General features: G+C 26.8%; 1 protein-coding gene across 5 annotated transcripts in view; it reads left to right on the forward strand.

Moving 5' to 3' along the window:
• Window positions 1-438: 438 nt before the first annotated feature.
• Window positions 439-12,722, forward strand: part of LOC106688102 (CUGBP Elav-like family member 4) — a gene marked incomplete at its 5' end in the record, with an annotated part of 20,654 nt that continues 8,370 nt past the window's right edge. Inside the window, 5 exon segments of one of the 5 annotated variants that reach the window (XM_067045069.1) lie at window positions 439-535; window positions 3,058-3,213; window positions 4,925-5,002; window positions 7,969-8,046; window positions 11,356-11,514. In XM_067045069.1, the coding sequence (XP_066901170.1) occupies window positions 439-535; window positions 3,058-3,213; window positions 4,925-5,002; window positions 7,969-8,046; window positions 11,356-11,514 (568 nt within the window). 5 annotated transcript variants of the gene reach the window in all.

Genomic DNA, 12,722 nt, shown 5'->3' on the forward strand with positions numbered 1-12,722 from the left:
GTGGTGAAGCCAAAACCTTCTATTTGAAATACCAGATACCATGTTTTACAACTAAGTATCTAATGTATATAAATTTCAACATAAAAACAGCTATACAACATTGGGCCTGAATTTTTCATATTAATTCATTTAGAACCTTAAAATATGTTGTTGTTTTTTTTAATCATAATTAGAAGTTAATTACAAATCTTCTTCATCGTAGAAATCGACAATTACTAATTAGTAAATTTTGTTATTTATTGTGTAGTAACATTATGAAGAGGCAATTGTTTTATTATATAGAATGTGATTCTAACTCATTTATATTGCAATGATCCTCGTATAATGCTATTTGTTATTACTAAAAATATATCAGTTTTCTCATTTACTAAATTTCTTGCTTAAACTTTTCTATCTGAATCAGTCCGTGCAAAGAGCTTATTTATATTCAGATGATAGTTGGATGTGTTACAGGAAATGCAGCAGGCAGCTATATTAGCAGCCCAAGGAACCTACATTAACCCAATGGCAGCTTTGGCAACACATACTTTAAATGGTAAGTGATACACCCTTAGTCTGTTGAAAAAGTTTTCTAATTTTCTACAATAATCTAACGGTTATCATTTTAGATTATATACATGTTATATTTTAGATTATAAATTATATACATGTTAAAGAAAAAATAATTTGATGATCTTCTAATTAAAACTTGTTACTGCATTTTTAACTATGGCCTTTTGTTCCAATTAAGTATCATTTATAAAATTTACCAAATAATGAAGGAATACAAACAGTTTTGTCACAAATTAGTGAATACATATTCTATTAGCATTAATTTATTCATTAAATAATTTCATCTTTTTTTTCTGAATTTAACTAAAAATTAGACAGAAATTTAACACATAAATTTACAAACTGAAATATATGTGTATTGTACATAATCATCACTGGTATATACAATGATTTAAAAAGACTCAGCATTAACAAATTTCAAATTTATCAGGTAAAAAATATTTTAGAATTATAACAAAAGCTCCTTGATATTTTAGCTACATTACTTTATAAAATGATCATCAGATGACAACTTTTTTTTTTTACTCTCTCCTGGTCATTTCTGACATATGGGTGGGAGAGGGATTATTTACCTATAGTTATCCAACCTATTCTAACCAGAGTGGGGAGTGAAGTTTTCATTCTGTGGGGCCTCCACAGAATAAAAGTTAACCCTCCCTCCCATCAGGCTGGATTCAAATAAATGCCACTACAGTTACGAGGTTACTAATTTAGATACCTTAACTCCCTCTGCTACAAACAGCTTCCATCACATGACTACTGTTAACAAATATGTAAACGCACTATCACTATAACAATCCTACAAACTCATAAAAGAAATGGCCCCAACCCTCATGTCAGGTAACACACTTAAAAATATGAAGAGGAGCTGGATGCGAGATCTATCAACCAAAAAAGTTGACATCTTAACTCCACTGAGGGAGAATCATCTTGCTCTTCCTCATCTTTACCATGCTATTTCCGTAAATTAGTGATGATCCATTGTACTTGTAGTTGATAAAATAATGGACAGCTGGAAATCAAGATTTCTTGCAACAAAAAAAAAATAATAATCAAATAACAATTTCAGATTCAAAAATAAGTAATCACAATTTTTGTATTTAAAAATATACTATCATCTAAATTTCTTTCCACATTAAATGATCAGTGAAACATTTGATGTTTCTTCCATTTTAGAAAATCAAATATTTTATATTAAATATATCTCTAACTGCACACTATAATATAAATACCCAGAAAAAAGAAACATAGGTTAAACTTGGTAGATCAAAAGAAATGAATCATTTATACTTAAAACAGTTTAAGAGACTTCTGTATATATTTCTGTTTATGTATGAAGAATTATGTATTGCTGTTTATAGGACAAAAATGTAGTATACAATGAATGAATTTTAACTTTTCAGTGACAAATGTATATAAAATTAAATCGACATGAAACAATTTGTATTTGATTAATCATGTTGTTTCCTCAACTTACTTTTTTAGTAGTTCATATTTAAAAAAAATAATTTTGTCTCTATTGTACATTATAAAAAATATGCTGCAAATTTTGATTTCTGGATTTTTTAAAAATATTTTTAAACGTTTAACTTCTATAATTAAATTTATTTTTAAATGCCTTATTTATGTATAGATACAATTATTTATTCCTTATTGATAACATTAATTGTCAAGATTAGTATCATTCAGATTTGCATTATAAGCAGTTTATGTTAAAAAAAGTTTAGAGTAAATAAGGTATGGAATAATTTTTAGAATATGCTGATATGTCAACACCAGAAATAAGATTTATAAATACTTTTTTAATAATTATTTGTACTTACTTCATTTTCTTGAAATATATATCTATAAATTTTTATTTGTCAGCATATACTGTCTTAGCAGAATTGATTCTCATATTTAAGTAGTCAAATCTTTTTCTTCATAACTCTCACAAATACTTAAGGAAAAAGGATGAAACTATCAACTTCTTCAATGTTTAAAGTACCAGTCTCTATTTTTTCACTTTAAGCCTCATTGTCGAGAAAAGAAAGCCAATTTATTAAGTTTGGTCTATTTCTAAATTTATTAACTACCAGTATCAAATTTAAGCAGAAATGAACAAATTATTGATTAATTTTTAATTAAAGTCAACAATTAATAATCTAAATATTGCTGATCAATACTATAGTGTATTACTTTTATAATGACTTTTCATGATACCTTTTTATTTATTAAAATTTGCAACTGTTTTTAAGCTATAAAACAACAATTAAAGGTGATGTGAATAATGATTCATGTTATTATTATTATTATTATTGTGTCCTTCTGCCTCTGTGGAATTTTCACATGAATTCCTTTTAACTACATGATGTTTCACTTAATAGGTAATCATATTCTTTCACGAACACCTCCTTTTTCAGTATCATTTTCGATTTTCTTTTGATAAGAAATGAGAATTCGACTGTTTACTAGAACTTATGTTGTTTTAAATTATTAGAAGATATTTGTAATATGTCAATAAAGGTGGAGGTACACCTGGACCAACAGTTAACGGAACTTTACCAAGCCTTCCATCACCGACGGTGCCCAACTTCAACATGGCACAGACACCAAACGGGCAGCCACCAGCTACAGAACCAGCGATCTATACTAACGGAATTCACCAAACCTACCCACCTCGTAAGTACTTTTAATTTTTATCAATAAATTTTGAATCAAATATAATGTAAATTTTATATACATACATATTTTTTAAAATTTAATATTTGTTTTAAATGTTTGAAACTTATGAAAAATTGTTTTGTTTTTCCTTTACTTTTTAATATTATTTTTATAAATTCTGTTTATCTTCATATTTTTCTTTTACAAAAACATATAAAATATTCAATAAGTAATGTTTATATTTTTCTAAGAAATATTTAATCACTGTTTATTAAGTTTTTTTTAATATCCAACTCAGTTTATTAATTGCCATAAATATATTGCAGTTTTGAATATTCAGACTACATTATTTCTTCTTTTATTATTTTTTATTTCTCTTTAATGCATGTTGTACTTTGACAATGCATGTCAGTAGTCATTCATACTTCTCTTTCTTGTTTTATTCTAGAATTTATTTTATCATGTAGCTAGATAAAAAATAACTTATTAAACTATTAACTCATCTATGAAATTGCTGGTCAGAGAGAAAATTTAATTTAATTATTCTATTGTATATATACTTTTATTTCATTTTTTACCACATTGAAACATTCTGTAATCATCTGACATTTATGTAAAAGACAATTGTTCACAAAATTTATGATGATAATAATAGGGACAGTTTCTCCATTCGGGGACAGTAATCTGACAACCTACTTGATCGAGGCAATTGGCAAATCTTATTTTAAATGAGTTGTGAGAAATAAGTATTTTATTTATTTTAAATGTTGTGTTGTTTGTAATTACTCATGAGAATCAATTCTAGCTAAAATACTTTATTTTATACTAGATTTTGTATATTTTAGTTAAGTGTTTTGTGTTGTATGATTTTTTTGTGAGTGTGAACAAAATTTATTGTTGGTTGTATTATTATAAGTTTTGTAAATAGTATATAAGTATTTAGTAGAGTGGTGTTTAGTATAGATACTTAGTAGATGTGAAATTATAAATAAATAACTTAAACCACATAAATTAAATGCAAATATTTATATAATAAAGAAATAATTTTTATTGAATTTTTTCTTCTATATGAACATTTGCTTCAAATGATTTCAAGACAAAGTATTTTAAAATTAACAATAATCAATTTCTGAGATTGGGTTACCATAGAAACCTGCTAAAAAGTCTTTAAAATAAGCACAGATCCAAAATTCTTTTTTCTTTGCTGAAACTGGCCAGAATTAGATAATTTTTTTTTCTTTTTTAGATAATTTAACTACTTTCACTTTCACTTTCTCACATATATCGTTTGCCTAAATTAAAATTAAATAGGGATTTCAGTTACTGTGATTAACATCTAAAAAAAAAAAATCTATCCCAGTCTTGTGACAGTTTCATCTCTTTTTTTCAACTTTTTTTGTTTTATTGTTAATGCAACTAAAAGATATATTGAATTAACTATCAAATGTGTAATAATTCATTACACATGATCAAAAGAATATAAAATAAAAATTCAAGATGATTACTTTTTAAGAAGACAACAGTCCAAAGTTGTATAGAGGGATAAAGATTTCTTCCCCTTCAGAGTAACCTCCCAACCTAAGCTCTACCTTAAGTTGTTTGCTTAAAGTTATAGAAATGTTTTTTAATGGTGGAATTGATTTCTGCTAAGGGCTTATTATACATTTATATACATAAAATGAATAATATTTACTGATTAATTTGAATTATATGTTATAAATTGTTTCAGCTCCTGGACTGACAAACGGAGAAGCTGCACTGCAGCACGCTGCTGCGTATACAGGGATGCAACCTTATCCTGGAGTTGGTGAGATAACTTCAGCTTTATTATGATTTAAACTAATTTCTGTATCCATGTATTAGTACATTTGAGGATATTTAAAAAAATTATATATACATAATATATGTATGTATAATTTTTAGTAAGCATTTCTGTGGAATGGAACTCTCATGTCACTATTTCCATGTGAATAGTTGGAAATTAGTGACACATATTGTGTCATATATTTATATCATAAAATTGTAATTTATGTTTTCTTGAATAGTTTTTTATGAGTTGAGCTACTAAATATTGGTAGAAATATTACGCATGGTTGTTGAAATAACTGACTTCATGCATGTCCTCAATGTTAATTAATGCATGTTTTTCATGTTAAGCTCTGCATGTTATCTAAAACTGACTACTCTTAATAACAAATATTATTTCATTTGATTAATTTTTCAAGACATTTTTGTCTAACTTTTACTAAACATTCATAGTGTTTTAAGAAAATTGCTTTTTAGTATTCTACATGAAATTAGGCTGATCAGATTAGGCCTAACTTTAACATTTTAAAATATTTATTTTCTCTGACATTTTAAAAAAAAATTAAAACTTACACTATGATTTGTAAAATCTGAATTTCCCTATTTCCATCTTTGTCATTTTCTTAAGAACTTAGAAAATACTAAATAACTTAAATAATCTTCAGCCTTTTGCCAGCTAAGATTAATCTTATCTGTTAAGCAAGAGGGATCCAGAATTTGAATTTAAATAAGTGTTGGTATTGAGGTTGTGGGCTATGAACTGTTGGCAGGTCAGACCCAAATCCAAACCCTCACTGACAGTTTCACAATGCCTCCTGTCTATGATCTTCATAATATTAATACAGCAGATTGTATATATATGTCCAACTTAGATAAACAGACAGATAAGACCTTCGGTTAAATTATTAATGTGTAAAACAGCCTAAATATAGATTATAACCTCAAATATAACATCCATGGACCATACTTACTAGTAAGCTCCTCACTATTCCTGAATACTTGTGCCAAATTAACTTCATTTTATTAATTATCAGTAATTTATAATTTTCAAAATTTATTTTATATTATAATTCCTTTTCCTGAAATGTACAGAGTCAAACTTTTCTGATTGAGGTCAGCTATACTTCATTTTGATGAATATAAACTTATCCAATCAATCATTAGGGAATACTAAAATAAAAAATATATAAATATATGTGTATATATAAATAGTACCTGTATGATTTCTTTCACAACTATGTAAAGATTGGCACTAGTGAATAATCAATTGATTCCAATACCTGTAATTTTAATTATTTTCATACAATTATCCAATAATTTTCTTAAATCTCCAATAATTCAAAAATCAATAAATCAAATAGATAAGGAAAAATGCTGATAAACCTGAATAGTATCTTCAGGAATTTCTAAAAAAAAACAACTGAAATATCCAGAAATAATTGATAAAGTTTTATTAAAAATTAATAATTTGTACTGAATAGAATATCATTAAAATTAAACAATGACAGTTTTTAGTTTCTACTCGAGGTGTTTCATAACATCAAAACATATAATGAAGAAAGTAGAAAAAAAAACTATTTTATTGCATTAAACCTTATTGCCTTTTTGTCAAACCAGGATTTTCACCATCAGTTAAATCTAACTTTTATCTCTGAAGCACAGTTTCTTAACCTCAGGTCCATAACCTTTTATAAAAGGTTTAAATCTAGGAAAAAATTATTTAGAAGGCAATTAGCCTGCATTTTTAAGATTTGAAAAAGGAAATGACATCAACATGAAGGTATCCTTGAGAATGGTCTGAGGGTCGAAACGTTGGAAAAGTTGTAAAGAATAAAGTTGAGAGAAAAAAAAGGATCAAATTTGTTTTAAATTAAGAATAAACTAAACCACTCTCAAACAAGAATATATAAAATAATTAATCTAATTATCTCATAATATATGATCCAACATCTTAGTAAAATAATAGGTACCAACTACAGGGTCATAATTATCTTCTTTTTTTTTGGCCAAAACTCCCGTTGGAGTCCTATACTGCCTAACCATGGTTGGGGGTCAAAGTTTTTTATTTTGTAGAACCGCCACTCAATGAAAAAAGGCAATGCCCCCAGGCCAGATTCCAACCGGTGCCACCAATAGACATCAAATTGGTAAGACTGTGTCTTAACCACTGAGCTACGGGTGGCCCAATTATCTTTTTAACATTTTTATTAGTAATTAATTAATTTTATTACTGTAATTTCCTTTATTAGCCATTAAATTTTAGTTTATTTATTTTAATAGAGGTTTTAACTCTGCTATCAAAGTGGTTAATAGAATAAATGGTTAAACCTTCGATAGTTATCCTAATGCTATAGTGTACAAGTAAATTTGTTCTTGATCATTGCATTAATGCAAATGTTTAGACTGCCTAATTTTGTGTTGCCTACTAGAAAGCATTCACAAAAGTAAATAACTAAAACTAGACATTGATACCTAATTTAAGACGCTAATAATAATAAACTTTGCCTTCAATCCTATTCAAATATTGATGCTTACCTCCCTCAGATTTTCGATAGTCTTTTACTAATACCATTTTTCCCAAAGTCTTAATGATCCCGTTATACACCAACTAATGATTTTGAAAATATTTTAACACATAAATCTAATTATTTCAAGAAAAATAACATTAAAATGTAGTTAGTAATCTATTTACATTACTAATAAGTAATCTTTTGGAATTTCACATGTTTCAATGATGATTTGTTCCACAAAATTTCTTCCTAATTATAAACTATAAAAAAAAAAAAAATTAAATCTAATTATAAAACTTATTAATAAAATTATAAATTGAATAAACTGAACAGAAAAAACTTATATATTCTATGTTTCTAGAAATAGTATTTCACTGCATTGAACCTTTGATTTGTGTTTGCCTCTTATATGTTTGCAATGTCTCTCGATGTTTATTGTATGTCGGTGTTTTAACAGCATACCCAGCAGTGTACGGCCAATTCGCTCAGGCAATACCACAGCCTATAGCAGCAGTGGCTGCATCACAAAGAGAAGGTAACTACCAACACTAATATACAAGATTTCAAACAAAGTACAGAACAGATAACAATAGTTTAAATATGATGCATATGAAATAGTTACCACATGTTTCAACAACACATAAAATTACACATTTCTCTTATTAATGTTCATCTTGTATAGTTCTGGGTAAGTGAATATGCCAATGAAATGCACCCTTAATATGTTCTGTGTTATATGTTGACACGTGTATTATTATTTTTTTCATAAAGTGTTTTATTTTATTTTATTTTTACATGCATTATATTTATACATATATCTTCATGTATGTTTAGGTGGTTCAACGTATCACACAGTCCTTGTGTAATTTTATGTATAATAGAATGTGTCTACTTCCTATTCCCTAGGTCATGGTTTTTTTATCTACTTTTTTTTCTTTCATACTGCTCTGTAAACATTGATGATGTAGGCCTCTAATCTATTACTTCTATGACTTTAATTTTATCATACCTTGAGTTTTATAACTTGATTTTTATGTTAAAAAGTATAGTATTATATAAAAATTAATTTTGGTTTCCAAATCTGAAAATATTTCATTGAAAAAGTTATGACAAATATTATAATAACAACTATTATCTAGGACTGATAAATAAAAAAATATTCTAAAAAATGTATGCTATATCTTGATTGAACAAAGACCAATTTAATGTTTCAAACAGGAAAAATGTGTTAGTAAATGCCTTATTTTTTAATTGACCATTTATTTAATTGATTTTAGTATATATTTTATATTGAACTAATTTGTTTAGATTTTTATATCATCAATTAATTTTGCTAAAGCTTCATTAATATGATTCCATATTAGTTGAGTAAATATTCTAAAATTTCCTTAAATATATATATATTTAACATTAAATATATCCTTCCCTAACATATTTTTCTAAGTGTATGATATTTTCACACAAATTGGAGACAATACATTAAAAATTGTAAAAATAAATAAGATAAAATAACTTTAGGAACAAATTGCAATTTTTTTAAATACCGTCTAGTTTTCCACTCTGACTTTGACTTCTGTCAAAACAGACCTGACGAAGCCCTGCAATGTAAGATGAAACGTTGGCTCTACACAAATATTACACCAATTTACTATTTGAGTTTTAACTGTCTAGTTTTGTTAAACTGACAAATATGGGCTGAGAAGTTGGATTATTTAATGTTTCAGAATACTATGGGCTGACCTTATATCTGAATTTTAACAATACTGATTAAGTAATTAAGGTTGAAATAATACAAGGTTAAATTTGGTTAGTTAATACTACTTTACTAATGAAAAATAATTACCGTTATATAGGTTATTTAACTGTCAGAGATGAACATCTTTTAACTGAAAAACAACCTTCTCTCTCCTGATTCATTTTTTCCCCCATTTAACAGGTCAAAGTATTCTTCCCTTAGAGCTCATGGAGCTTGTCTGACTAGTAGATTTTGGCAAAAAAAAATCCAGAGAAGTAAAAAATAACAGTTTTTTCTCCATAAACACCATGGTACTAATTTATTCTAAGACTGAACAACTATTTATTACATTTCTGTTTGTTCCTTGTCATAAACTAATTTTTTTAGATTTCATAGTCATTCATTTGAATGATAATTAAATTCTCTACAAAACAAATCCAAAATCATCGGTCATAAGAAATGTTTGCTTGTTAATATTCTTCAAACAATTCAATCAATACAACAATTTCTGTGTGTCTTCTTAATTTGGAAAGTTTATACTTCTCACATTCAGATTTATGTAGACATAAAACTGAAATACAAAAAAAAAAAAAATATTGAGTTTTCAAAAGAACTTTGAGAAACAGAATTAATTACATCAAATATTGTGTACTTAAACTATATATTCTACCCTGTTAACTTCATATGCAAATGAAGTTGCAGGCAGGAGCTAGTGCCTATACAATCCTTAATAACATGTTTACATATATACATATTATTTAAATAAGCTTTTGAAAAATTTAAGTAACTAAATAAAATTTTTAAAAAATGAAAAAAGCGTTTTCTGATTTGTTGTTATTCTGTTTACTAAATTGATTTGTATATGACTGAAATGAAGTTTCTAAAAGAGATTTACCATATGCATGCACTCTGCCAACCCTCCAATTACATTTCTTCAAATTCTATTAGTTGTAGTTCCGATGTCGTTCTTTTCTTTAATGCTGTAAGTTATAATGTAGATGTAAAGAAGAAATTGCATCAATGTATTTTATGGGTGTGCTCTATGGGTATGGTATATAAAAGTTGATTTTTAATGTCACCCTGTAAATTTTAACATTTAGATTATCTCTTAAATGTCAAATATAGATTTAATTTAATTTATTTACATTAAATATTTATATATTCATACCATGGTTTCATGTTACAGCAATATTCTGCTAGTATCATAAACTTTTACTAGTTTAGCTAAATTGTTAATCTTTAACATTTATTGTTTTACTATACTTATTTTAAATAAAAAAATTGTATTTCAAATTTATTTTTATAATTAATGAAAATTCCTATTTATCTTCTTATCAGGTTCTTTGTATAATGAGATGACATTATTTTGGGATCAACATCTTCCATACTAATTTTAGATACAAAATTTTCATTTTTATAATTAACAAAAATTCCTATGAATTTTCTTACCAGGTTCTTTTTATAATGAGATAATACCATTTTAAGATCAACAGCCTGAGCTCATAAACTAGAAAAAACAATTTCTAAAATAGTTTTAACATTTCCTAGAATAACAGAAGTGTGGGAGTTTAAAAAATAAGGACAACTTGAGATCTGTTTTACAATATTACAATGACCAAGAACACAACTCTCATTAAAGCATAGGCTTAAATTCAAATAAATGTGTTATATAAAATAGAATATCCGAACCTTAATCAAAAGCTCCTAGCTGCAGTTTTTATCTATGGTAAAGTTTTGAACGAGTCTTGAATTGTTTACTTTAGACAAAAAATGTATTTAGGAGGTTTTAGAACTAATGTCACAATATACAAAACTCAGCTTGCTGTATTTGCATTTCAATCTGACCAATCAGAAATTACAGCAGATAAAGTGTATTATACATTCTCCATTTCTCCTACTTTTCTGTACTTATTATTTTGCATTAATATAGATAAACATACATAATATTTAGAGTTTTTGTTATTTTACAATTCAAAGATAAATTTTTGAGTTTCCCGTACATGACTATTTTATTAGACAATCACTAACTTTGACTAAAATATTTTTAAGTTTCCAAGTTTGTTTTGAAGAGCAGACATTATAATGATCATTCAGTGTGCTGTTTTCCAGGTTGTTCCATATCTGGCCCAGAAGGATGCAATCTATTCATATACCACTTACCACAAGAATTCGGTGATGCAGAACTGATGCAGATGTTTTTACCATTCGGAACGGTCATTAGCTCGAAGGTATTCATAGATAGAGCTACAAATCAAAGTAAATGCTTTGGTAAGTATACTTACATATTGCATATCTATGTTTCTATGTATTAATAAAAAATATTATTCAGTTAAATAAGTAATTATATATAGATGAACATTTGTTTATTTAATAATAGAGGTTCTTCTGCACCTAATTTCAGAAATGTTACTATTTTTAAAAATAAAGATATTTCACAAAACTGAATTACCTAGGATTATCGGTCAATCTAGAATAAATCTGTTCCAGACCCTTCCATCATGATTTTGTATTTTCAATAATAAAATAAATTGTTTACTTCTGATAGCTTCAAAATAATTTTGAAATGATGTATAAAAATCAATATTGATTGTTCGTATTTTATGCACTACCATACCGTTCATGCAATTGTGATGGTGCTCTTTGATAAATGTTCGGGATTTTCCGGTGAAGTCAAAGGCTATTCCAATTTATCCGGCCAAAAAAATGTTATTAACAAAATTAAACATTTTGGGTGTGCAGCTCAGCAAGTATACATTTTCTTTATAGTTATTATATGCTAATCGATTTATCTCACTTAGAAGAATAAGAAAAAAATATTACTGATTCCATTAAATGATATTATATTCACACAAAACTATAAAAATATAAATGATGCTTTGATTATGGTGGGTCAATAATTTATTTTTTTTTTTAAGAAAAAGAAAATCATAATCATTTTTCGGGTAACCTGAACCCCCTAAATGCCATTTTTCGAAGAAATAAAAAATTAGAAAATTTTCACCTTCATTTCTTTGGAGGATTATTTTTTTCTTGTTCATATGATCATTTATAAATCCTATGCATTTTATCTAATTCCTATGTTAATAGAACTGTTGGAAAGCTGTATGCCTGCTCTTTTGAACAAAATTAAAAAAATTTATAGATACATTGGATAAATCAAGATTTATCTAATACGGTAAGTCCAAGGACTTACCTCCTCCTCCTAAAATAGGATGGTATCCTGTAGGTTGGCCCATCTTTCCTGTCCTAGTTGGAGTATATACAGGCATTTAATTCCAAGAAACAACTGAGAATCATTACTACTTTGTGATATTCATAGACAATTTTTCAATAGCCTTATTGATAAATACCACATTTACTCGTGTATATATCAACCCAGAATACAAGCCATCACCTCATTTTTAAATTATTTTTTCAGAGAAAAATATGTATGAGGAAAAATTAAACTGCCAATAATAAATGTACTTCCAAATGTA

This window comes from Halyomorpha halys, unplaced genomic scaffold, assembly GCF_000696795.3.
Source record: "Halyomorpha halys isolate HHAL.00 unplaced genomic scaffold, Hhal_1.1 Scaffold1052.1, whole genome shotgun sequence".
Classification (NCBI taxonomy): Eukaryota; Metazoa; Arthropoda; class Insecta; order Hemiptera; family Pentatomidae; genus Halyomorpha; species Halyomorpha halys.